Raw genomic sequence first — 27,500 nt, forward strand, 5'->3', positions numbered from 1 at the left:
GTCAGCTGCTTTGGCCAGGAAGTTAAAGGCAGCTGTTCGAATATGATTATTATTATTATTATTTTCATTTTTATTATTATTGAATTCTCTTAAATGTAAAAGTGAAGGTGTTCTGTGGTTCATTATTAGTCTTTTTTCACAGTGCTTCATGTTTTGCCTGTGTAGATTATTTTTACATATATTTCCCATCAACATTTACATTCCCAAACACACACATGTCCACATTCCCACACAAACCATACACCCCCTTTAATGTAAAAAAAAACCGAAAAAAATATTAAAACGATTTTTTTCATACAGGTAAAACAATAACATCTTCTAATTTTTTTTTCTTCACATCATGCATTTCTATCTCAGTGCTTTCAGGATTTTTTTTGTCTACATACAGTAATATTTTACTTGTGGGACTTAATCCTTTTATCATGAACTACCTCACAGATGATGGTGATGAGGAATGGTAACAAGACGAAACATACAAAAGTGACTCTCAGTCCGTGATTGATCGAGCATAATAATAACAATAATTAAAAAAAAGTAGAAATATAAATAGTTGCACAAACAGTACTTGTGTCTTTTAAGCTGCATTACAAAAACATGAACATTCGTAGTTACTTTCAGTTGAAGGTTTGATTGAGAGTGCTGTTGTGCTTCTTTTAGCATGACTGTGTGTGTGTGTGTGTGTGTCCGCTTGCATGCTTGTGTTCATTATGGTTCAGAATAAAGGCAGAATGACACAGCTGTATTAGTTGGGATGTTTGCACACGCTCACACACACATATATACAAGTACCCACACATACACCGGACATACTCACTGGTGGTGTTTACAGTATCTGACGATGAAATGAGGGAGAGGTATCAATTATATCCAATTAAACCCAGTGTAAACTTCAGATAAGTGTGTGTGTGTGTGTGTGTGTGTGTGTGTGTGTGTGTGTTAAATGTACCTTATGTGTCCGCATGATGGTTTTCATGCACAATCTGAAAAACTTGTTTTTTTTTTGTTTTTTTTAATGAATTTTAGCGTGCATGCACTAGCATTTTGTTGCTGTTTTCTTTATAGCTGAGAAAAGTCCAATAAAAAGTCTTCATTAATGTCGCCATGTTAGAACATTCCATTGAAATAATAAATGTCTGTTTGTTGTCTACATGTAATCCTACTTTGTGAATGTTTAGTTTTTCCACAACGTTTTGTTCTTCATGCATGTAAACATTCATCTAAACTAATGGAGCGTAAACGGTGACGCTGTGCCCAGTCGGTCCAGTCTGCTGTCGGCGGACTCTCGTTTAACCAGCAGGACGGGAGCTAGAAAACAACATCCCTAACTTTTAAAAAATATCGTATCGTTTATGAGTGAAGCGGAGGGAGCAGAGCACAAGATCGACTGTGGCGGCTTAACTGTGTGCAGGAGGGGATTATTCTGTGTCATCTTAAAGGAATAGGTCAATGTTTTGGGAAATAACATTATTAACTTTCTTGCCGAGAGTTGGAATACCAAAACAATGAGCTGAAAGATGGTAAAATGCAGCTGAGAGGAATATAAAATGATAATGTTAATATAAAATGATTGATTAAAACCGCTTTAGCAAAAACATACATGTGTGTAAATGCAACACGTTCTCACCCCAAATCGTCACGTACTGACACTCTGTCAGACCCCTCGGCGTCACTTTTCGGTCGCAGTAATCACATCCTTAATGTTGTGAATTAAACAAAAACATTAGCTTAGGTTCAAGCAACAAAACCAGAGGCCTGTACTACCAAGCAAAGTTCAACATCCCCAGGGTATCTTCTCGTTATCTGGCTTAACCAACCTTAGCAAACAAGATCCCTCTAAGCGGTCCTACAAAGGTGGTTATCAACTCGATAAATCAACCCAGGGTTTCTCAACCCTGATGTCCCTGATGTCTGTGATTGACCAATCACAGACATGGACAAGTCCACAGACTTGCAGACAGACAGGCAGAGCGGCACATTTTGCAGAGGAAGAGCAAACTATATTAGACAAATACAAAGAAGTTAAACACTTAATCGAGGCTAAAATCAACACATGTTGAAGCTGCCAAATGCAGGAAGGACAGGTGGCAAAAGAAAAAACTCCCGATGTGTGAATGCGTAAATTAACAGACTTATTAATTTAACGGAACACTCAAAAGTCAGATATAGTTGTCTATATATAAATAGCTTCTAGGAGTGCAATGGATGGATGGGTTACACTACTTTATACCCTGTGGCTAAGATGTGGCTTGTGTGACTATTTCAACCTTCTTTCAGCTGCGTCCTCGTCTCTGATGGTGTCAAGCGGACTCAAGAGCAAGTAAAAAAATAAATATAAAAATATAATTCAAAGCAGTAAACACCCACAGCATAAATCCAGGTGTCCTTCCTGCATCTGTCAGTTTAAACTGTGTTGCTTTTAGCCTGGATTATGACTTAAACTTTTTTATTTGCGTAATATTACCATACGATCCCCGCACAGAGCTCTGATTGGTCAGTAGGCGGCTTTTATACGAGTTCTCTTATCTGGAACATAACCTGCTCCGGAGCAGGTTATCTGTTCAGCATAAATTACCATGGCGATCTACCCCAGTAAGAAGTGAACCACCATCGTAGGACGGAAAACCCTGAAGGGTTAAACCTGAAGTTACCTCGCTAACGCCAAATCCTGCTTCGTAGTACAGGCCTCAGGTAGGCTTAGGAAAAAACAACATGGTTGGGCTTAAAAATATTACGTTTTTTACAGTGCACACGTGACTGGACGTTGTGAACATGAGACACAAATGAACAGCTGTCTCCTGGATGAAAACCTTGTGTTTGATGGACCCATCCACCTCCCCTCCTGCCCACCCTGTGTGTCTTCTTGCTATTTAAACTACGTCACCACAGCAGTTTCCCTGTGCGTTAACTGTTGCCATGGACGGGTTTACATTGTAGTTAATGGAACGCCCGGTGCGTCTCATACCGCCGCGAAAGGGTGCCTTATATAGAGAGCGGACTGGTAAATGACCAGCTGCCGTGATCTACTGCTCTGCTCCCATCTCAAACTATTCCGTTGTTGATTTTCTTGTGACTAAATCTTGTAATCCGTAGCCAGGGGGTGGAATCCGAGATAGATTAGCACAGCTCTGCTGAAGGTTTAAACTGAAGCTTATTTTTTATATTTTGTAAATCCCCCAGAAATCTCTGGGTTCATCCCCATTACGGCTGCCACACAGACTCACACGAATCCAGGATTGTCCCCTTAAAGATACGTTTTCTGTCCTGCGTGTCTGTGCCGTACTAAACACTCTGTTTCTGTGTTTGCAAGAAGTGCCTCTGTGTATCTACTGCGTGAGTGCTAGTGTCTTGTTTTTGGTGGTGTGTGTATGTGTGTGAGTGTGTGTTTATGTTCAGAGCAGCCTCCCTAGCACCACTCCCTCTCTGCTCCTGGCTTCTCCTCTGAGGATCTCCAGGAAGCCCAGTTTCGTCAGGAACTCCAGCCGCTGACGGTCGGTCGGCTGCACCTCGCAGAACACACCCTGAGAACCTGCACACACAGAAAAGACATTTTCAATACGGATAAATAAAAGGTATTGCTCTCCAGCTGAAAACATAAAAATGCACAAATCCTATTATACATAAAATAAAGTCAAAAGAACAAAATGCACACAATGCACCACACCGAACCTGTTTGTCTGAGGTGGTCTGTCATGGAACATTTTAAAAAACACAGAATTTCAACACTCAGCTCCCCAGCAGGCAGGCAAAGAAATATTTTAAAACTACTGAATTTAATAGTGTGAAAACATATACAGGCAGCTCAACACGCTAAAGTTAAGTGGTATTATGACACTACTTCAACCCTCCATAATTTTTCTGCTATTCTCTTTAGCCTTGAGCCAGTGAGCACTACTCTACTGCTAATATCAACGAGAGAGTCCTCCAGAGTAGGTTTTGCATGCTGCACAGAGGTATGTGAATATTTTACACAACATTTGATGTTTTACCAGATAACTTCATTTTGTCAGAAGTGATGGTTAATGGTGCTTTTCCTAAGTTTAAAGGGACTGTTTGTAACTTCTTACACGTATAAATCAATCCGGGTCGGTGTCCCATGCGCGCTCGCGTGTGGCTACGCTGTTCAGACTCCAACAACTACACTGAAGCACCAAAACCACAAAGTTCTATCTAGTGAAGTCCGTCTTGCAAAACAGTGTTGGCCACGGTCGCACACTTCGCTCGTTCACACTCCTTCGCTCCACTCTCACGTTCATGCGTGCACACTACACACTGCAGAAGAGTTAGTTTAGCTCTGAGAATATCTAGTGAATGTACAGTGGACGTTTGTGCAGAAATAACTGCTGCAGCTCCTCCAGACCAACAGAGGTTTCCCGTGTCTTGTGAAGTGACGGGGCTCCGCAGAGAGAAACGTTATGGTCTCCGACCAAAACTCCGGTGTTCAGGATATGTCCCCTTTAAAGCAAATGCATACACACACTCATGCAATGACACCCTGTCCTTACCGTTGGCCTTGAGTGCGGTGAGGAGGGCGGTGAGCAGGGTGCGGCTGACGCTGACGTCCACCAGCTCAGGCAGGGCGTCCAGTCGCAGCTGAGAGGGGAAGTGATAGAGGAGGGAGTCTGGGTACTCTCCCTGGTCCTCCTCCATCAGCTGGATCAGGTCCTGCACAGAGCAAAGCAGAGGACATTCTCACAATATGTTACTGGTGATAGGTAAAGTCCTGGAAGTCAACGTCTTATTCAGCTTAAATGATTGGCCATTTTTCTTGTCAGTGCTTGTTTGATGGAGGATTGTGAAAAGTTAAGAAATATTGTTAAAGGTCCCGTATTGTAAAAAGTTGGATTTTCATATCTTTTATATTATAAAGCAGGTTTGAGTGCTCTATAAATACTGTGAAAGTATCGAAATGCTCAACATACGAAGAAATACGCACAACTCGTTTTTAGAAATTGTGCGTTTGAAACAAGCCGTCAGGATTTCTGTCTATCTGTGATGTCACAAATATACAATATTTAGACCATTACACAGTTTTAAATGTAAACATTCTAAATGTCTCTCAGTTTATTTCCTGTTGCAGTGGATGTGAATGACATCAGCTGACAGGAAGTAAACATGGACCCAAACTGTTGCTTAGCAACGCAATTCCGTTGCAATTCCGTTGAAATGCACTAAAACGGAGCGTTTCAGACAGGAGGGTGAATACAGGTATATTCAGGAAGACAGTATGAGGAAAATAATGTGTTTTTTTTAACATTACAGCATGTAAACATGTTCTAGTAGAAACACAAAATAAAGTATGAATCTGAAAATGAGCATGATATGGGACCTATAAATTGATTATTTTAAACATCTGAGACAATGTCAGACAGTGCCAACAGTTTACTCTGAGAGTGTCTGGATAAATATCTGTCTGACTGTGTGGCATTGGAGTCTTTAAAAAAAAAAAAAAAACTGTATGCCATGCATATTCCTACGTTGTTGTAGTTTCCAACAGCTGCCACTAGATATCACTAATGGGTCATATTTGACTGATGGCACCTTATAAGAACACATTAGATTTTTCAAGTCACCCAGCAATTAACAACAAAATTACATACAGACAGTATAAAGACTAATAACTATCATAAATTCAAATTTCACCAAATTTATTTTAAATGCCTTGTAACATCTACAGAGTATCTGCTGTAGCCGCAGCTTTTATTTTGTAGACATAGACCTATGTGATTAGTCTAATGTACTTCCTGTCTGAGATGCTCACAAAACACGTATTAAAGGTCCCATATCATGCTCATTTTCAGGTTCTTACTTGTATTTAGGGTTTCTACTAGAACATGTTTACATGCTGTAATGTTAAAAAAAAACGTACTGTCGGCCTGAATATTCCTGTATTTACCCCCTGTCTGAAACGCTCCGTTTTAGCGCATTTCGACGGAATTGCAACAGGAATGTGTTGCTAGGCAACAGCTTGGGTCCATGTGTACTTCCTGTCAGTTGATGACATTCACAAACACTGCAACCAGGAATAAACTGGGACACATTTTGAATGTTTATGTTTAAAACTGCGTAAAGAGTTTCTGAATACGGGCTGTGTGTATTTCCCTGTGGATTGAGCTTTGCGATACTTTCACAGTATTTATATAGGACTTACGCCTGCTTTATAATAAAAAAACATGTTGTTGTGTTTCCATGTCTGATACAGCAGGAACAGATGCTTCTACCTTCGTCCACCTGCGGCTGCAGTGTGAATGATGTCAGCGTGCACCATGACGCACGGAGTGGGCAGATAAGTCCTCCACAGATGTCAGGGACTGACTGTCCTGCTGCTCACCACCGGCTCCGTTTGGCTCTTTGCCTAATTTCACCCAACTGTTTGTCACGACGAACAACAGCGACGCTGTAACCGAGTGTGTTATCGCCTCCCATTCTTCGACAGAGATACTCTACTAATGTAACTGTCCTAAATTCACAATCGTGTACTCCAAACATGTCTCATCAAACAAGAGGAAAAGTTATTTGACTGAAATCTTGTCTGTAACATAGTCACACTCCTGTGCCCTTCAGAATAGTTATGGTTAAAAAAGAAGGATGTTTAATGACTTCTTCTACTCCACATATTCACCTGTGTTTTGGGTTGTGTGTTGCCCCCTTTAGGTGGGTATTTGTCCCTCATGGCAGGCATCCAGCTGGCCTGACACCGCTTGGCAAAGGAGCGAACTTCCAAGATGCCCAACACGCAGCCGCACACGCCCAACTCATCCTCCAGGATGAAGCAGTACTCCGGGCACAACGCCAGGCACGGACCGAGACATCTACGGAAATGAAAGGACATTACTGTTTTAACAATATGTGAGTATAGTGTTCAAATACGATAAAGACTACTCTATCTCCTCTCTCTCTCTCTCTCTCTCTCTCAAACACACACCTGTCTCCTACGACATCTGGGTGAGCAACACTGGACTCTTGGCCGCCCTGAGTCCTCAGGTGGAGCTGGCGCACCATCCGATACAACTCCAACTACACTCACACACAATGAGAAAAATCATTTAAAAAAATATTAGCATTTTGAGAGATGACCCAGACTAGTAGACCATTATGTTTCCCCACAACAGTGTGTAAATATACAGGAATCTGAATAATCTAGGTCCTTTAAAAACTAATTTTGCAACTAGGGCTGTCAAAGTTAATAAGCAAATTTGTCTTAACGCCACTAATTTCTTTAACACATGAACGCAACTTGCAATTTTTAGATTGTAGTGGGCTCAGTTTTAAAGCTAGAGTGAAGATACATCATATGAAACAAGAAAACGGTAACCATTGGTACCATGGACCATGTCAAACTAGCTTGTCTCGAAGGAGGCTAAATTACACTCCAAACGTAACGCTAAATTTTGGCGAGGAAAAACTGTGATGTCCATTTTCAAAGGGGTCCTTTGACCTCTGACCTCCAGATATGTGAATGTAAATGGGTTCTATGGGTATCCACAAGTCTCCCCTTTACAGACATGCCCACTTTATGATAATCACATGCAGTTTTGGGGCAAGTCATAGTCAAGTCAGCACACTGACACACTGACAGCTGTTGTTGGCTGTTGGGCTGCAGTTTGCCATGTTAGCATGTGAGCATATTTTTATGCTAAATGCAGTACCTGTGAGGGTTTCTGGACAATATCTGTCATTGTTTTGTGTTGTTAATTGATTTCCAATAAAAAAAAATGTATACATACGTTTGCATAAAGCAGCATATTTGTCCACTCCCATGTTGATAAGAGGATTAAATACTTGACAAATCTCCCTTTAAAGTACATTTTGAACAGATAAAAAAATTAATTTGCAATTAATCGTAATTAACTATGGACAATTATGCGTTTAATTGTGATTAAATATTTGAATCGATTGACAGCCCTTATTGCAACATTTCTCTGTCCTCTGGCAGGAAATTCCATAAATCATCAAGACTTTCTATCCCTAAATCAGAGTGTATGCATGACCTAAAATGTTCTTCCTTCCTGGTTCATTCCCCAAGTTTTTCTGCGGTTTCCACGGGTGGGCGTACCTTGTCCTTGCCATGGTAGGGCCTGATGTTGTAGAGACGAGAGGTAGGGAAGAGAGGAGGAGGATGAGTGAAGAGGTCACTGCTGCTGCCTATTGGGAGAAGCATCTACACACACACACACAGACACACAGACGTTAGGCTTCAATGACACATAATAAGAGTACCAGCGTGCACACATGCACAATATGTTACACAACAAACGACATGCTATACAAACACAGCCCCTACCTGCACCTCCCCAGACACGCCCCCTTTGAACGCCCACGGTTCTGATTCCACTCCCAGTAGGTCGGCCCCTGTGGTCTTCCCGCACCCTATCACGGACAAGAACCACATGTCAGTCGGGTGACATCATGTGGTTAGGGGCCAATAAAAAATGCCAGCGCAGATGTAAAACGATGGCACAGCTTTAAATATTCATGCCGGCGTAAAAGTTCAGTGTTTTGCAGCTCCTCAAGAGATGTCGGCTGAAATGAACTTCTTTTTATGCCGCTGTCATAAATAATTGAAGCATAACTGCTGAGCTCCAGACTAAAGCTAGTGCTGAGAAATAATAATTGGATGTCGGGTTAATAGTGGAAACTTTTCAGACTGAATTTATTTGAGATGAGAATAATTGCTGCAGCAGAGGCTACTTTGTGGTTCGTTATTCCAGGCGGAGACGGGGAGACGAAGAGTTAAAAGGTGGTGTCTACTCACAGTGGAAGCAGTTCCTCCAGGTGCCCAGGGTGGAGCTGTCACTCAACACTCGTCCATCTGAGTCAGATAGGTGAGTGGGCGGGGTTAGATTATAGTATAGTATGGTAGTATAACAAAAATATAGTATATACTATACTACACTACATTGTAGTATACTAAGTTTATGATATGCTATACTATAGACCAGGGGTCTGCAACCTGCGGCTCCGGAGCCACATGCGGCTCTTTAGCTCCTCTCCAGTGGCTCCCTGTGGATTTCTTGAAAAAATTAGTGGAAATGAATAACTGTTTTTTTGTTTACATTTTCAATTTTATTTATCATTGTTGTAGGTCTATAGTACGACGGTACGACGGAGTATTAGGGCCACATTGAGGAAAAAAAATAAATCTGAGATTTTGAGAATAAAGTCGTAATATTACGATAATAAAGTCATAATATTATAAAGTAGGAATTTTACGTGTTATTTTCTTTTTTCTCGTAAAGTTATGACTTTATTGTCATATTACAACTTTTTTTCTCGTAAACTTCTGACTTTATTCTCCTAAATTTCTGACTTTTTTTCGTAATATTATGACTTTATTCTCATAATATTACAACTGTTTTTCTCGTAATATTATGACGTTATTCTCGAAATCTCAGATTTTTTCCCATCAATGTGGCCCTAATACTCCATCGTACATTTGCACTTTGGCCCTCAATGCATTAGTTGTTGCTGTGTTACCTTCATCACAATGCTCAAATGTTTTGCGGCTCCAGACAGATTTTTTTTATTTGCCTAAAATGGCTCTTTTTATAGTAAAGGTTGCTGACCCATGCTATATGCAAAGTATTATTGAGTAGTATAGCATAACATACAATTGGTGTACAACACTACTGTATACTATACTGTGCTATGTTATTCTATACTGTAGCATACCATACTATAGGCACAATATTATAGGGTTGTAAAGCACAGCAAACTACTGGTATATTAGTATTCCATCAATTAGTTTAATAGTTCTAAAACTTTTTCTAATAATGTATCCCCCTTTGAAAATATGTTTTCAGAAGAGGTACCCCCCCTAACTAGCGCAAAACATTTTTGGTAGAAAATAAAAATGCTTGTTGACAATTTACTGCAGTTAACGATTGCACTGAAAATAGGAATATTGAATATGAAATGTGGTTTATCAAACATTTTTTCAATAGTATAATTATTTTAGGAATTATGCATGACTGATATTTTTTAATTAAAGGTCCCATATCGTGCTCATTTTCAGGTTCATACTTGTATTTTGTGTTTCTTCTAGAACATGTTTACATGCTGTAATGTTAAAAAAAAAACATTATTTTCCTTATACAGTCTGCCTGAATATACCTTTATTTACCCTCTGAAACGCTCCGTTTAGTGCATTTCAACGGAATTGCATTGCTAACAGTTTGGGTCTATGCATACTTCCTGTCAGCTGATTTCATTCACATACACTGCAACCAGGAATAAACTGGGACACATTTAGAATATTTACGTTTAAAACCGCATAATGATCTAAATATTGTATATTTGTGACATCACAAATGGACAGAAATCCAAACAGCTTGTTTCAAACGCACAATTTCTGAATACGGGCTGTGTGTGTTTCTCTGTATTTTGAGCGTTTTAATAGTTAAACAGTATTTATAAAGTACTTAAACCTGCTTTATAATATAAAGGACATGCAAATCTCACTTTATATACAATATCGGACCTTTAAGATTTTTCCAAACTCCAAAGTCCCTAGGGGTACTAGTAACCCCATTTGAGAAACTCTGTACTATTTTAACTATCAATAGAGTGCTGCGGGGATGACGTATTTTTGTCGGTCAACCAGGAAGTTAGCATCGCCCTGGGTTCCCTCCACAAAAAGCCAGTGGGATTGTTCCATTGGGTTTTGGATTATTGCAGAAAATAAGCTCTGTGGAAAACAAACGCCTATGATACTTACACGTTTTGTTCAGCAAGATAATCTCCACTAATGAACACCACCTTTATGATTTTTGAAGTGCGAATAAAATCGCCAGAAGTAAAAAGCTAACGTTAAGCTATAAACAAACTACACCACGGTCGCATGAACGCAAGTATAAACAACGGAGGACGAGTCGGCGTGAAGACGTTTAGTCGTTTCATTTAGCCACTTGTTAGCAACCACCTCTTTTGTAAGACACGTAAAGGCTTCAGGAGTGTATTTACTGACATATTTTATGCCGTAGAACAAAAATCAGTTCAGCTTGTGTTAACCACAGACCTTATTTCAGGCATCTAACTAAAAAAAACATTGACTTCCAGACGGGGGTACCGGAAGTGCTACAATGCTGACTCATTTCTGGGTTTTAGGACTCATTCCTGCAGCGCTCTATAGGGAAGAACAGAATAGCATACTAAATGCTGGTATACTATAATATACTGTAGCAGTATTATGTTATTCTGTATCTCAGAGTTTCCCTGCTTTTCTTTACACTCACCCAGCCAGCATATGAATGCTTTTGCCACCAAAGCCGTGTTCCTCAGGTCCCACACGTAAGGGTAAAGGTCGTAGAGCACTGCCCTGTTGGCCCCTCCCACCACGCTGCAGTGGAGCTGTGCTATGTCTTCACACAGGGACAGGACCCTGGAGGAGCGGCCACGCCACTCGTCAATCTGAGGGACACAAACACTCCCATTTATGAAACACGCACTCCATAAATTTCACCAACAAGCAATCTAAAGAAAACACACGCTGACCTTCTGAGGCGGCGTCTTCTTGTTGTTGGCGCTGACCAGGTGGCAGTTTGCTTTCAGCCAGGTCAGGTCCTGCAGTAGTTTCTGGGCGGACGGGCCGTGCTCGTGGGGCAGATAATAAAGACCAACCAGTAGCCGCACCTGGGACTCACTTAGTAGGCCCTTCCCTCCACAGAGCCCCCAACCCTGGGCCTTCTGTCCCCTGCCTCCACCAGGGGGTGCAACAGGCCTGGATCCTTGAGGTTGACTAGGCTGGTTCGACCTCTTCTTCTCCCCCTCTCGTCCCTCCGTGTCCCCCTTGACCTTAGTGGGGGACGATGGGGGCGAGCTGGAGTTCAGGGGGAAAACAGGCAGCTTGGCCACGGCGGAGGTTCCTCTTAAGGAGGAAGAGCAGTCGGATCTGTCTGGAGTTTTGCAGCGAGTTGACGTAGCGGAGGAACGCTGGTCTGATCGTGTGCTCTGCCGACCTGTAAAAAAAACAGGTTGTGTTACAAACGCTGGCCAAACCTGGTCAGTTTGTGGTCAACAGTGCTATAAACTGGGTCATGAAAGTGGCTGAGCAGGTTTTTTACCTGCTTGTAGTGGCTGGTTGAGTTCCTCCATCCAATCCTGTAGTGCAGCGGACAGAGCTCTATCAGGACAGTAGTCACACTCCTCCTCTAGAGCACAAATAGCATTCTGTTATTAGATATGAGGATACTAAATCACTCATATTCACACAGTAGGGAAACCACCTATCTTACATTCCTGTGCACAGTCAGTCATTGACATGTTCTGGTGGACATGTCAATGACACGTACCTCTCCTTTATCTGCAATATTTTATGCTTCACTAGGAAAGGAGACACACACCCTTCTCAGAACACTGCTTATCTTGTGCTTTTATACTTTTATTGATCCCCTGAGGGGAAATTAATTTTTTTCACTCGGTTGTTATTTTTTTACACATTACACACAGGCCCGAGATACATATACACATGCACGTGCATGTGAGACCTAAAGCCAAAACGGGGTCAAATAGCAGCGTCCAACACATAAAAAGACAACATTGAATCACGACAGCAACAATAAGGCACGACAAAATACAGTACATCATTAAACAGTGCGTTAACAGTGCAGCATGTTGGTCATGTGTTTGCTATTTAATTGAAACAACTGCAGCTAGCAGTGACCACTTCCTTTATTCTTTGTTTAGAATCATTTAAAGAGATTAGGGTCTCAAGTTTAACCTTGGCCTGCCTGATCGTTCCAGGATCAAGGACCATAGTGGATCAGGCTGGTTTTGCCAGCTTCTGTACTGATAGAAGGAACTTTAAAGGTCCCATATCATGCTCATTTTCAGGTTCATACTTGTATTTTGTGTTTCTAATAGAACATGCTGTAGTGTTCAAAAAACCTTTATTTTCCTCATGCTGTCTTCCTGAATATACCTGTATTTACCCTTTCTCTGAAATGCTCCGTTTTAGCTAATTTCAACGGAATTGCAACGGAATTGCGTTGCTAGGCAACAGCTTGGGTCCATGATTTACTTCCTGTCAGCTGAAGTTATTTACATACACTGCAACAGGAAATAAACTGGGACACATTTAGAATGTTTACGTTTAAAACTCTGTAATGGTCTAAATATTACATATTTATGACATCACAAATCGACAGAAATCCTGACGGCTTGTTTCAAACGCACAATTTCTTAAAACGAGTTGTGTGTATTTCTCTGTATATTGAGCATTTCGATACTTTCACAGTATTTATAAGGCACTAAAACCACCTTTATAATATAAAGGATATGAAAATCTTACTTTTTACAATATGGGACCTTTAAACGGAAGCCATTTATGTGACCTTATATTATAACTGTTTTGGAGAATTACAAACTTCTGGCTTAAGTAAGTCGGAAGTTTGCCAGAGATGATCTTATAGATTAAAATGTACCAGTGTTGTAACCTCCGCAGAGTGAGTGATGACCATCCTACCACGCCGTATAAGGTACAATGATGGGTCCTAAAGCCAGATTTAGTGACATACCTCAGGGCTGAGGTCAATATGGCATTTAAAATTTAGACTTTTGTCCATCCAAATTCCCAAGTATTTGTAACTGTCAACAGACTGAATAGTGTTATTATGTCATGTCTCTATTTGTAAAATGATCTGTGGGAATGAAGACATAAAAATACAATTACATATCTAATCTAAACTCTGATCCTAATTCTAACTTTTACTTCTTCCAACAGCATAAAGTAGACATCTTTCCTGTTTTTACATTCATTTAGTCATATTTGGAACGCACTAGAAATCATAGTCAGATCCCTCTCACGCAAAAAGACTGAATCCAGTAATTACTTCACATTCTACCCCGTCCCCCCGTCCCCCCCTCCCCCCGCTCATGTAATCATTAAAATCCCTCCTCCATTTCCATCCACATCGCAGGCTTCAGCCCGGCCCTTCATCTCTCTTCACATCCGTTCCCTTGAAGCTTCATCCTCCAGCCCTCCGCCTTGTTTGTTTCTCCTCCACAGAGGGACCTTCCTCTCTTTTCTCATTCCTTCCTTCATCACACCACACAATTATTCCTCCACCGCCACCTCTCCCTGCTCGTCATCAGACCGACGTGACACACTCCGGTGGTTTTCTCTATCCAACTCCCCTCGGTTCCTCTTTCTTTCTCTGCCGGCGTTCTCAGAGTATTTTACTGTCACAGTAGATTTAATGCGATAAATGTGAACCAAGCTCCACCATCATAGAGTCCTAACACAAAGTCTTACGGTAAAGAATATATGCACTTTGTTTGAAATATAAATGCATCTGAGAGCTATGATCTCTTCATTTGTGTAAATAGATCCACTTTGCTGTGAGAGTAGATGAAGATTGGGAAATATTTTTAGTCCACATAGCTAGAGCTGAAAGCTTATTGAGTAACTTTGTCCAAGACAACAGATGGAGCTTTAATTCCTACAAGTTAATCTATTTGTTAAGGAAAGTAATGTTGGACCAAATTGTGTTAGTTGCCAAGCAACACTGGCTTATTAGACATTTCTCCAGGAAGCAACGGGACAAACTGTACATGGTTCTGGTCTGGCAGAGCCAATATTACTTTATTAACTTGGGACATCTCCTGTCTCATCACTGTTACTTCCTCCTTCCCTCCAACTGCTCATTAATTCTCTCTTGCCCCCATCCCTCCCTCCGCCGACCCCCCCTCACCTTTCCTCTCCTCTTTTCCAGCTCTGTACCAGCTCCCCAGCGAGTGCAGAGGGATGTAGTTGGCTTCGAACTCGCAGTTGGGGTTGAGTAGCAGGCCTCTCAGGTGGCTCCTCAGCTGAGGCTCCCTGCCCTTAAAAGGCCCCAGGAAGAGACGTCTGGAGTCGTAGTCGTTAGCGTGCAGGTTGTCCCAGACGAGTGGGGGGCGCTGGAGGACGGACTCCACCTCAGCCAGGCAGTCGACAGACAATTTCCTGGAGATGACCTTACTGCCTGTGGGGGCCGAGAGTGAAAGAGAAAGGTTCACAAGTGGAGGCCTAAAGGTTTGAGGAACACACATCCAACAACATGAGACTTAAATAAGTTACAGAGAAGGACAGAGAAACTTGGACTGGTTATATTGGGACCAGAGAGACTGAATGGACTGGTTATAGTGGGACCAGAGAGACTGAATGGACTGGTTATAGTGGGACCAGAGAGATTGAGTGGACTGGTTATAGTGGGACCAGAGAGACTGAGTGGACTGGTTATAGTGGGACCAGATAGACTGAGTGGACTGGTTATAGTGGGACCACAGAGACTGAATGGACTGGTTATAGTGGGACCACAGAGACTGAATGGACTGGTTATAGAGGGACCAGAGAGACTGAATGGACTGGATCTAGTGGGACCAGAGAGACTGAATGGACTGGTTATAGTGGGACCAGAGAGACTGAATGGACTGGTTATATTATGTATTGAGAATGAACGAGCAGAGAAGTTGAACCCCTGACCAGATTAAGGAGGACTTCACAGTGCTCACAGAAAGACGTTCAGACAGGTGAGTACAACAAACCCACTGAACTCTCCAGATAAGAATGTCGACGACCACTGTGTTGCTTAGCAACGTTGCGTTGTGTGTGTGTGTGCCACGCGGCGTGTAAACACTGTGCAGTCTCTCCTTCGCTTTAATATTCGTGTTTGTGGCTGCAGCCAATGTGGAGTTTATACTGTTTACACATCTCTGTGTCGTTGCCTTGGTGATGTTGTTTCTGTCGTTGATTCTTTAAGAAATAACAGGTTACTTAAATGATGTGGCTTAGAGGTCCAGTGTGTAAGATCTGGCGGTATCTGCGGTGAGGTGAGGAAGAGTGAGAACCAGTTGTGTCGCGTAGGTCATTTGGAGCAGAGCCAGTGCCTAGAGTGTATGTACGTTGGAAGTGAGTGGTGAAGCAAGAGAGCGAGAGCGGCAGGGACGGGAGCAAGTAAGGTTATCGACTCCAGCCCAAGCAGGAAAAGTTAACAGTGTTTGGTTTGTCCGTTCTAGGCTACTGTAGAAACAAGGCGGTGCAACATGGCTGTGCAACATGGCGGTGCAACATGGAAAACTCCGTGGAGAGGGGACCCGCTCCCTTATGTAGATAGAATCGGCTCAGCCTAAGCTAACGAAAACACAACGATTCTTTGTGATTATACACTAAAGAAAACATACTTATTAATATGATATTCCATTTCTGCCAGTAGATCCCCCTAATTGTTACACACTGGTCCTTTTTACATTTAATAATGCTTTTTGCAACCCGCCGTGGTGTCCATAGACTGTTTATTTATTGTTGGTAATTTTTAGTTTAATTGTCTGAGTTTTGTCTCTTTTCTGGATTAGTTTCTAGTGATGCTACGCTGAGGAAGGTGGTTATAAAGGCTATTTATTATTCATAATCAGTTGTGTGGACGGGCTGCAAAGTGCCGTCTATGGAAATGGAATTGTTGGACATTAGGGCTCATGCTGCTGATGTTGTACAGTATTACTCCTCCCCAGCTCTGGAAAGTTGGAACACAAACCCCAGTGAAAAACAAGCATAAAAGCTCATAAAGTCACATTAACCAATGAAAATGATAACTATCTTGGAGGCAGAAAGACAAGCAACAAAATTACATAAAAGAACTGAAAGAGAGTAGGCGATGATGTGTGTACATGTGTGTGTGTGTGTGTGTGTGTGTGTGTGTGTGTGTGTGTTTGTACTTCCTGGTGTGGGTGGATGTGCATCTAAATCATTTTTTTGTTCTGGTCTTTGGAGGAGGTTGCGTGTGGATTTGTGCCTGTACCTATCTGCATGTCATTTGCATTTGCCAGTGTGTTATTAGCAGGTCAACTAATGAGGCTTAAAAAAACACAAAACAAGAAGAGGACTCTGGTTTATGTCTGCAGGAATACAGCTGCGTTATGTACAGAGTGGCAAAGAAGACAGTTTAAATGTTAGATTTTCATCAGTTATAATTAGTTCATCACTTCACATTTACCGGTCCATATCACTGTTATGTCGGGCAGCAGATCCTCTCCAACAGTCTGCAGGTAGGGAGACTTTGATACGCTGGGAGAACACAGAGAACCACAGTACTCTACAGGGAGAGAGAAACATCATCAGTAAAAAAAGGTTCTGTAGATCTCAAACTTTCTAATTCAATTCAGGTCAGCTCTCCTACCAGTAGGGCAGAATAGGAAGACGGGTGGTTCCCCCAAGAACTGATAGATCTCATTGGTTACAGTGACCTGAGCGTGGGCGAATGAAGAAAAGGCCTCGCTGTCCGCCTGACACATGGAGTGATCGATGTCATCGAACAGAATGGCAAACGCCTGGCAGCCCAGGTCTGATACCTGGAGAGAGAGAGAAGAGGAGAGTGTGTGTGAGAGACAGAAAAAGAAACAGAGGCTGGAATCCTTATTCATTATCTTATTGTGTCACATAACCTGTCTCAGCTTGCGTTTGAGTAGCGTCAGATCACAGGAAGAAGAGAAGACAATGTCCTGACCGGGAGAGAGGGCGTAAACGAACTTCAGACCTCTCGACTGGGCCTCCTTTATGAGAGTACGCAGCTGACCTGAGAGCAGGATGGGGAAAAGAGGAGGGGGAAAATCTTGCGTTTGAAATTTAAAGAGAGACAAAATGACATTTATTCATTTAAAAATGAGGTATTTCCAGCCCTGAGATCTGAAACAGACAATTTATCAGACTTAATATGACTTGGATGCACGTATTGGTAGATGAATGGTTGACTATTTGGATCAACAGACGTATTAGATGGATGAATGGGATGTTCTTACCCTCCTCCTCATGAGAGTAGACTTCTCTCCACAACAGTCTGTGTTTCAGGTCATCTTTTGGGCCGTACAGGTAGGTGTTCAACCCCCAGCTTTGCATCCTGGCGCAGAAAGACGTGGACAGGGGGAGGCATGGGGAGGGAACATGTTACTGAAGTGCAGGTTTAAAGGTGCAATGTGTAAGATCTGGCCAGAATTTTAGTTTAAAACACTCCAAAAAATTAACTTTATCAACAGAATGTGAAGAGGTCACGGTGCTGACGTTATGTCAAAGACGTCCATGTATCGTGTTGCAGAGATATCTACTGAACTGAGCATGCTAACCAGCTAGCCTCGGCCCGTCCTGTCTTGTAATAACACTTGTTCCTGAGACGATAGTGAGTCACTGTAGCGTCCAGTCTGCCCTCAGTCCTGTTTGTTTATTGGGTTAAATCCAAAGTGAGAAAATGAGAAAATGACTCGCACCCACGCCTCGTTCTTCCGTTGCTGCCGATACACAGGTTAGAGCCAGCACTCCACCAGCCGCTGTGACTCCCAGGGCTGTTGTTTTTGTCGCCGGCCCTTATCCAAGCTGCCACTGCCGCAAAACTGAAGCTCTGTCCCCGCGGAGCCACCACACAAGCTGTTCCCTCATCTCTAACACCCCCAGACCCATGCTAATACACAAACTATCAAAACGTACACGGACCATACAGCCCCCAGTTAGTGGCACGGTAAACACACCGATGGCTAACGTTAACTATAGACCTATACGATTACAAGATAGCAGTGTTGTTTTAACCGGCCCTCAGCAGTCCAGCAATTAAATTTTGCGTAATCTTGCCCTGCTGTTAGATAGTAGTTGACATTTTTTATAACTGATGAGTGTAAATTTAGATTGTATGGACCCAGTAGTAGAGGTGAAATGTTGCCCTTCTATTTCTTTGGAGCATGTGGCTAGGGATTACACAGTGCACCTTTAAAGGTCCCATATCATGCTCATTTTCAGGTTCATATTTGTATTTGTGTTTCAACTAGAACATGTTTACATGCTGTAATGTTCATAAAACCCTTTATTTTCCTCATACTGTCTGCCTGAATATGCCTGTATTTACCCTGTGTCCGAAAAGCTCCGTTTTGGTGCATTTCGACGGAATTGCGACAAAATTGCAACAGAATTGCATTGCTAGGCAACAGCTTGGGTCCATGTGTACTTCCTGTCAGCTGATGACATTCACACACACTGCAACCAGGAATAAACTGGGACACATTTAGAATGTTTACGTTTGAATCTGTGTAAAGGGTCTAAATATTGTATATTTGTGACATCACAAATGGACAGAAATCCTGACAGCTTGTTTCAAATGCAGCGTTTCTGAATACGGGCTGTGTGTATTTCTCTATGGATTGAGCGTTTCAATACTTTCACAGTATTTATATAGGACTTAAGCCTGCTTTATTATTAAAAAAAACATGAAAATCTCACTTTTTTATAATATGGAACCTTTAAGTAATTTCATTGCTAAATCTGTGACTCTGCAACAAGCGGGAAAACGAAGAAATTTGATAGGAAGAATTTTTTTTTTTTCAGTAACCATTGTTGACAGCTGCTTGACTATAACACTTTTTAACAACTTCAAATATGTTTTTTTGTTTCTTTCACAGTCAGAGGTCTGACGCATCTGTCTATGAACCTTCTGGAGAGCAAGAACTTTGAGGTAATTCCACAAATCACCTTTCAAATGTTTTGAAAATATAATCTATGGCTTTGTATATATATATATATATATATATACACCATATGCTATATTAGCTTGGTCATGTACTGTAGGAGCCCTGGAGAGAGAGGTGAGGACAGAAGGAGGGGAAAAAAAACAACAGAAAAACAACAAGCGGCGAGAAAATAGATCCACGGTATTGATCGCAGGGCTCCCATGGCCTTCTCAGTTACAGGAAATGACCTCCTGAATTATAAATAGAGCATAGTACTAGGAGTGAAACAATAGCTGCATCACACACACAAAAACATGAATATTTCTCTCTCTCTCTCTCTCTCTCTCTCTCTCTCTCTCTCTCTCTCTGGACATGGACCAACACTTATCATCCTTGTCATTTGTGGGCGGGCTATGTTCTCGCTCTCTCCCTGCTTCTCTTCCTGGACAGATGGTGTGTAAGTCGCCTCCACAAAGCTGCTACCTACCTCCCTCAAACACACAATCAGATTCACACACACACACACACACAAATCTAATCTGCCAAACTTATGCAACGCTCATTGTATGAATTTTGCCTGCACCCCACTCTTGAGTCTAAAAAAAGACGATCTATTAATAAGCCTGGAGCCCACACACTCAGCTGCTGAGTATTGGAAATCTAATTCATCCTGATGGTAAAGTAACTTGACGTCAATAGAAGTTTAGGGGACACATTATAGTGATTTTGGTTTTAGTTACTGATTGTCTGTTTTATTGCAAAATTATTAGGGTTATCAAACGCAAATTCGTTTTAACGCCACTACATGTCATACTAGCTGGTCGCGAAAAAGGCTAAATAACGCTCCAAACTTGCGCTAAATTTCGGCGAGGAAAAACTGTCATGTCCATTTTCAAAGGGGTCCTTTGACCTCTGACCTCAAGATCAGTGAATGAAAATGGGTTCTATGGGTACCCACGAGTCTCCCCTTTACAGACATGCCCACTTTATGATAATCACATGCAGTTTTAGGCAAGTCATAGTCAAGTCAGCACACTGACACACTGACAGCTGTTGTTGCCTGTTGGGATGCAGTTTGCCATGTTATGATTTGAGCATATTTTTTATGCTAAATGCAGTACCTGTGAGGGTTTCTGGACAATATTTGTCATTGTTTTGTGTTGTTAATTGATTTCCAATAATAAATATATTCCAACATTTGCATAAAGCAAGCATATTTATCCACTTCCATGTTGATAAGAGTATTAAGGGTCCCATATCATGCTCATTTTCAGGTTCATACTTGTATTTTGTGTTTCTACTAGAACATGTTTACATGCTGTATTGTTCAAAAAAGTCTTTATTGTCGGCCTGAATATGCCTGTATTTACCCTCTGTCTGAAACGCTCCGTTTTAGCGCAGTTCGACGAAATTGCAACAGAATTGCGTTGCTAGGCAACAGCTTGGGTCCATGTGTACTTCCTGTCAGCTGATGACATTCACACACACACTGCAACCAGTAATAAACTGGGACACATTTAGAATGTTTACATTTAAATCTGTGTAAAGGGTCTAAATATTGAATATTTGTGACATCACAAATGGACAGAAATCCTGACAGCTTGTTTCAAATGCAGAGTTTCTGAATCTGGGCTGTGTGTATTTCCTTGTGGATTGAGTGTTGCGATACTTTCACAATATTTATATAGGACTTAAGCCTACTAATAATATAATACAAAAAATCATGGAAATCTCACTTTTTTTAAAATATGGGACCTTTAAATACTTGACAAATCTCCCTTTAAGGTACATTTTGAACAGATAAAAAAAATGTGCGATTAATTTGCAATTACTCGTGATTCAATATTTTAATCGTTTGACAGCCCTAAAAAATTATACAGTTTATCATAATGTAATAGGAACAGATGTGTGCTGTAATGATATGGACCCTATATTGAAGTGCAGAGGAAAGCAGAGGGAACAACTGATCTCCAGGGACAGAGTCGGCTGTCGCTATTGGCTGTTGAGCTACAAAACTGTGTCACCGTTCCCAAAAGGGATTTACTTCACTCTAAGATCTGTCATCAACAATTAATTGGGCCCTTACTAACAAACGAGGTATACACAAGGGGTAACATAAATGTACATGAAAAGGGAATGCCATATCCTTCATTAGTGCATCAGTTCATATTTGACACCCATTATCAGTGTGTTCATGTTTTCTACAGTAGTTCACTGTCATGGAGATCACTGTGAGCTGATTCGATCGTGTGTCTCTTTGTGAGTTGACGGAACTGTTGTGGCAGTCTCAATAAGGAAGGAGCTGCCTTGGTTTTGTTTAGTCGAGAGATTCAAAGAGACTTGGCTGATAACCCTGCTGACTTGACTGGATCACTGTCTCTCGACGCACTCATCCTGTATAGAACATTTGGGATTTTATCTGGTTTAAATTGCTTTTGTGTCGTCATGATGCTAGCAAAAGAGAGCCTATCCTCACTGTATCGCTCCACACAAAGAGTGTGGTTGTGCCGAGCTGAGCATCTCCCTGGTGTGAAGGTCTCTGCATGGAAAAAAAAATGTTGTCGCTAAATAAAGAGCCACGGGCACAGCGGAGTCTTCCTTCTGTAAAAAGGTCACGAGGACACTTACATTCTGTATTAGGATGATTTAAATATACTGATTCCAGTTTAAGAAAATGTGGTGAGAAAACAATTTTCACCTTTCATCCTTCTTTACAAGGCAGCAGACTTAACATTCAATAGGTACATTTTACTGTAGAGGGTTTTCAACCCTGAGCATAACATTCTGGAGGAAACAGTGAATATTTGTGCCATTAAATGGACAAACTTTAAGATACTGAACATCAGGGCTGCCCCCTTTTGGTCGATTAATCGACTAATCTGTTGTTTTGGTCAAAATCGACTAAGATTTCTTTAGTCAATTAGTCGTTTTTAGTGACTTATTTCTATGAGCACATCTCTGGTAAACACAAGATCTAAAGTGGTGCTTTTGTGTGATTCTTTGTGGAGAAACTTTGATTCACAGATCTGTCGATAAAATCAGCTGATCGATTAGTAATCAATCAGAAATAATCAGAAATGCTTGTTAACAGCGACACCTGTGGCCATTAAGTCAACGAAAGTCAGCGGCGGAGTCGCGCTTGCTCACTCTAAATAGACATGAACGAGTATTGCTCAAAACAGTGAGGCGACACACGTCAACTAAAACCACAATATCACTCTATATTTCACCTGCTTGGCAGTAATGTTAGCTGACCAGACAAAGGTCTCTGAACAGCGTAGCCACACAGGAGCGCGCATGGTACACTGACCCAGGTGATTTATACGTGTAAGAAGTTACAAACAGTCCCTTTAAGTTTCATGCACTCCAACCTATTTTCATTGGTAAAAATCAACAGACAGTGACTGACAGTTAATCAATTGCTCATACTATATCTGGACAATTTTTCGTGCTTCATTCTCTAGAGTTTGCTCGCTCGCTGTATGTTAGGAAGACGTGTAAGAGTTTCTTTGGTCGAGGACAGCCCTAATGAAAATCAAAAAGTCTGGAGCTACTGCTAAGGCTGTACTTTATAGAAAATGTTACCTAGAAATAGAAATTATAGATTTAGACTTTTAGACCTGATGATGGCACTCTAAAATTAAGAGATAACCAACGACATTAGCATTCATCCTCTGGGGACCATGAATGTCTGTACAATATTTCATAGCAATCCATCCATTAGTTGTTGAGATATTTCAGTTTGGATCAAAGTGGTGGACCGACTGACTGTCACCATCTTTGACCCTCTTTCTGCTCCCACTAGAACAGTATGCAGTATCCATCCCCTCCCTCTGCCCCTCCTGTCATCCATGGCTGAGCCTCAGGACTGAGGACGAGCCTGCCCTTTGCTTTGGAGTCATTCTGCCTCAGTGATTTCTCTCAGGCCTGCCTGGCACTGATATAGAAGCATGCAGCTGGGATCAGCCCACAGGCGTCAGGTCGGTAGCTCCTGAGCTCACGCTGTTCATGTGAAGAGCAACCACACAAAAACATCCCCTCTGACCAGGTCAACAACACACATATGTATGGACACCTGTGCTCACATACAGTACTGTACATGCAGGCTCATTACAGTTTACAAGCAGCCAATTAGACTGTTGTCAGGCTATTAAATAGGCGTTATAGATGTGGCTCAGAATGGGCCTACTACACCCACTAGTAGGTTTTATCATCTATGCACATGGTAGATCACTGAAAGAAGGTATAAAAGAACACAACAGTGACCTCCATCTACTGTAGTAATTATGACAGGAGCAGAAGAGGAAGTCAGGCACTGTAGTATAAACAGTTTGAAACTCCATAAGGGATGGAGGTCGGGGACGATGGTCTGGGACGATGGTCTGGGACAATGGTCTGGGACGATGGTCGGGGACGATGGTCTGGGACGATGGTCGGGGACGATGGTCGGGGACAATGGTCTGGGAAGATGGTCGGGGACGATGGTCTGGGACGAAGGTCGGGGACGATGGTCTTGGACGATGGTCGAGGAGGATTGTCGGGGACGATGGACGGGGACGATGGAGGGTTTTCACCTCGGAGACTGGATTTCGCATCCCGTGTGAAACCAACAATGTGTAGTTGTCTTTCTGTTCGTAGTTATTTTAACCCAAAACACAATGCAAGGTACAAGTGTATTTTTATGTCTAAACCTAGTGAAGTTGAAGTGTTGTTGCCTAAACCTAAAAAAGTTGTAATTTTTTTGCCTAACCTAACTGTTTTTTTTTGCCTAAACCTAATGAAGTTGTAGATTTGTTGCCTAAACCTAATGAAGTTGTAGTTTTGTTGCCCAAACCTAATGAAGCCTTTTTGTTTGTGTTCAAAACGTGACATTTCATTCAGTTTTACAACATGTTAGAATGTGTTGCTTTTAAGTTTCACTTTCACTTTTACAGCGTAGTAGGCCCCCAATGATCCATATCTATGGTGCTTGTAGCGACTGATAACGCCTATTTAATGGCCTGATAACAGTCGAATCGGGTGCAGCAAGCTACTATAATGAGTGGCGATAGACTTACCATTGGAAGAGAACCCTCCTCTGATCCATAGTCCAGGGCCTCCCATAGAAACCTGCAGAGTAAACATACACACGTCACTATATCTTTGCTGTAAATTTCCCCCTTTTTTTATATTCAGACAGATATATGCATGAACACTGATTATGCACCATGGCATTCCATAGCATATATTATCATATCATATGGTTCTAATGGCTGTACTATTTTTTTTGTTCCAAGCTCTGTAGCAATTAATCACAAACTGGACAGTCATCAGCTACGGTGCTGAACGTACAGGCACATAAAACGATGCAAGCTCCTCCAAGGCCTGCTCGGCCACATCCCCTGTGTTTGGCGGAGGCATAATTCATCTCCAGCTCCACTCTCCATCACATTTTCTATTTTTAGAAATGGGAGCATCTCCAGTGTCCCTCTCCCTCCTTTGTGTTTTTGAATAAGTCTGCAATGTGTGCGTGCGCGTGCATATGTGTGCACAGTAAGTGGGTCATAGTGTGAAGCAAATCTGATCCACTAACAATCCAGACTTCTCCTGTATGCACGTGGGGAGTGTGCATTTTGGTGTGTGTGTGCGACACGTTTACCTGTGTGCACTAAGCCAGACCTAATTACTAACTCCGTTGGATGCCACCACATGGGACTGGGAAACACGCAGGTTTGAGGGGCTCCAGGAATTAGTAATAAGGGTTCGTGCTAGAGCTGCATGATGTGTCATGCTTTTATTATTACTGCAATATGAATTTTTACACAACAAACACATCCCAAAGGGCTGTGAAACCAGATTATGTGAGAAATATAGAGCTGCAAAGTGGACAAACAGACCAGTGCTGAAACAATTTAATTGAAACATTTAAGAATCAATAAGCGTTTAAGTCATTTAATTAATAAAAAATGCCAAACATTTGCTGGGTTCATCTTCTGAAATGGGAGGATTTGCTGCTTTTGAATTGGATATTTGGGGGTTTTGGTCAAAGCTAAACATTTAAAGTTACATTTTTAATTGTTCTCTGACATTAATTGATTAATCAGCAGTAAAAAAAAAAGATGACAGGCAGATTTCCACTTCATTTTAGCGGCATATCGATCTGTTCTCACCATAAATGCCAACAGTTTTGACAAGCAACCTTTCTGTCAATCTGTGATGAAATCACATAATCATCTCCATAATTACTCAACACAGTTTAGTGTGCAGGTATCGTGACTGCACAACTGTAAAAAATAACAAATGTTAGCACTGAATATAGCTTTGACACAGACAGAACAGATCTGGCTTATCACCTCTTCTCACTGGATTGTTATCGTCGCTGTCTTCCTTCAGATTTTTACACAGAAAACAATATTTTAGTTTTATTTTCAGGGTCGGTACTTGTATTCCATAAAATCAGATGCATATTTGCAGCATAATTTCTTCATATTGTATGTGTGTGTGTGTGTGGTTGTGAGATGAGAGGATGTATTTAGTTATGTAATTAGTCTATATCGTGCTTTGTCATTGTCATTAGGGGCGGTGTATTGGCAAGAATCTGACGATACTATACGTATCACGATACAGGGGTTGTGATTCAATATATGGCGATATTGTTAGTAAGGCGATATATTGTGATATACCGCCAAAATGTTTACTTTATTATGCAATCAAAACAGTGCGATCTGCATTTATGTCCCTTTAACATACAACATCATGGCACTACTTTGAGAGGATGCATGTCTTTGACTTAGTTCATCTTTGCATGTAAACTATTAGTTAAAAATCAATAGTGTTTTTGAGAAGCGAAACAGTATCACAACATAATATCCCGATATTCGATTATTCGATTCATATCATCACCACTATCATCCTCTGTCCCAGCATCTCCATCTCCATCATCAAATCATCCCAGTCTCCAGCCATCATTATCATTATCTCAGTCATCATCTTCACCTTCAGTATCATCCCATCAGCTTCACTTCCTCCAGCTTTTATCCAGAGTGTTTCCTTCCTCTCCTCGGGCTGCAGCTTTGAAACCAGACATTACTGAATCCTTTTCCACTGCCTGCTCTTTGATCTCCACTTCAAGCCTGGCTGATCACCATCATCATCATCTCATAAAGACCTTTACATCCTACAGTATACGTCACTGTCCATACACACATCACCACTCCTGCAGCCTGCAGTAAGTGACAAACCGATGCTGAGAGATATATAGGTCAAACGGTGCTCTGTTCAAAATCGTGTCCCCCTAGGTAAGAACAAATAGATAAATCACATGATGTGACAGGAGGTCAGTTATGAAGTCGGCCGCTCTTACCTTCCACCACCCCGCAGAGAAACTGCTTCTTCTCGTCCTCCATCCTGCCCTCAGCCTCGCTGCCTCCCTCCTCTTCCAGTCGGCCCCTAACGAGCGAGGGAGGACGAGATGTTCTCCCCGTCTGGTAGCTTAGATACCGGGGATATTCTTCATGCTTCTCCTCGGTCTGCCTCCACCTCCTCCTCTCCTGTCCTCCTCCTCTCCTCCTCTCCCTCTCTCTACAGCGCTGGGGCTGTCATGCTGCGTTCAGGTGCTCAGCGGAAGCTCCTGTTTTCTAGCACTTAAACGCTCATGAAGGGAAAAAAAAACAAACTAATAACAAAAGTGACCTTGTAAAATAAGTCGTTTTTATGGGGTTGAATTTATTCAGCAAAATTATAATAGAGATAATAAATCTGACAGACTTCTGGGATTATTGTTAAATATTACGTTATGGTTTAATATAATAATAATTATAAGAAGAAGATGAATAAGAATAATAGCCCAATAATAATAATAATAATAATAATAATAATAATAATAATAATACTAAGAAAAAGATGAATAAGAATAATAGCATAATAAAAATAATAATACTAAGAAGAAGATGAATAAGAATAATAGCTCAGTAATAATAATAATAAAAATAATAATAAAAATACTAAGAAGAAGATGAATAAGAATAATAGCCTAATAATAATAATAATAATACTAAGAAGAAGAT

The 27,500-nt window shown here is 41.4% G+C and overlaps 1 protein-coding gene across 1 annotated transcript; it reads right to left on the reverse strand.

Moving 5' to 3' along the window:
* Positions 1 to 2,600: 2,600 nt before the first annotated feature.
* Positions 2,601 to 27,034, reverse strand: si:dkey-183c6.8 (protein O-GlcNAcase). The gene is made up of 17 exons (XM_037759449.1): positions 26,798 to 27,034; positions 24,513 to 24,564; positions 17,767 to 17,864; positions 17,413 to 17,543; positions 17,148 to 17,319; positions 16,965 to 17,063; positions 14,688 to 14,957; positions 12,060 to 12,146; positions 11,491 to 11,954; positions 11,232 to 11,406; positions 8,753 to 8,809; positions 8,282 to 8,367; positions 8,054 to 8,158; positions 6,923 to 7,014; positions 6,620 to 6,809; positions 4,503 to 4,662; positions 2,601 to 3,526 (listed from the first exon to the last, which is right to left on the reverse strand). Exons 1-17 carry the CDS (start codon positions 26,838 to 26,840, stop codon positions 3,390 to 3,392), a joined length of 2,418 nt encoding a protein of 805 aa, XP_037615377.1. The 5' UTR covers positions 26,841 to 27,034; the 3' UTR covers positions 2,601 to 3,389.
* Positions 27,035 to 27,500: the final 466 nt, after the last annotated feature.

The sequence above is a fragment of the Sebastes umbrosus genome, chromosome 22, assembly GCF_015220745.1.
Source record: "Sebastes umbrosus isolate fSebUmb1 chromosome 22, fSebUmb1.pri, whole genome shotgun sequence".
Taxonomy (NCBI): domain Eukaryota; kingdom Metazoa; phylum Chordata; class Actinopteri; order Perciformes; family Sebastidae; genus Sebastes; species Sebastes umbrosus.

What these genes read in the sequence shown, in the direction of transcription:
- si:dkey-183c6.8 (XM_037759449.1), bottom strand. Translation starts at nt 26,840, where the DNA reads ATGGAGGACGAGAAGAAGCAGTTTCTCTGCGGGGTGGTGGAAG. An exon ending in CTTCCTATTCTGCCCTACTG is followed by an intron (nt 17,064 to 17,147) that starts GTAGGAGAGCTG and finishes CTCTCCCTGTAG; the next exon opens with AGTACTGTGGTTCTCTGTGT. An exon ending in CCTACCATGGCAAGGACAAG is followed by an intron (nt 7,015 to 8,053) that starts GTACGCCCACCC and finishes GTGTGAGTGTAG; the next exon opens with TTGGAGTTGTATCGGATGGT.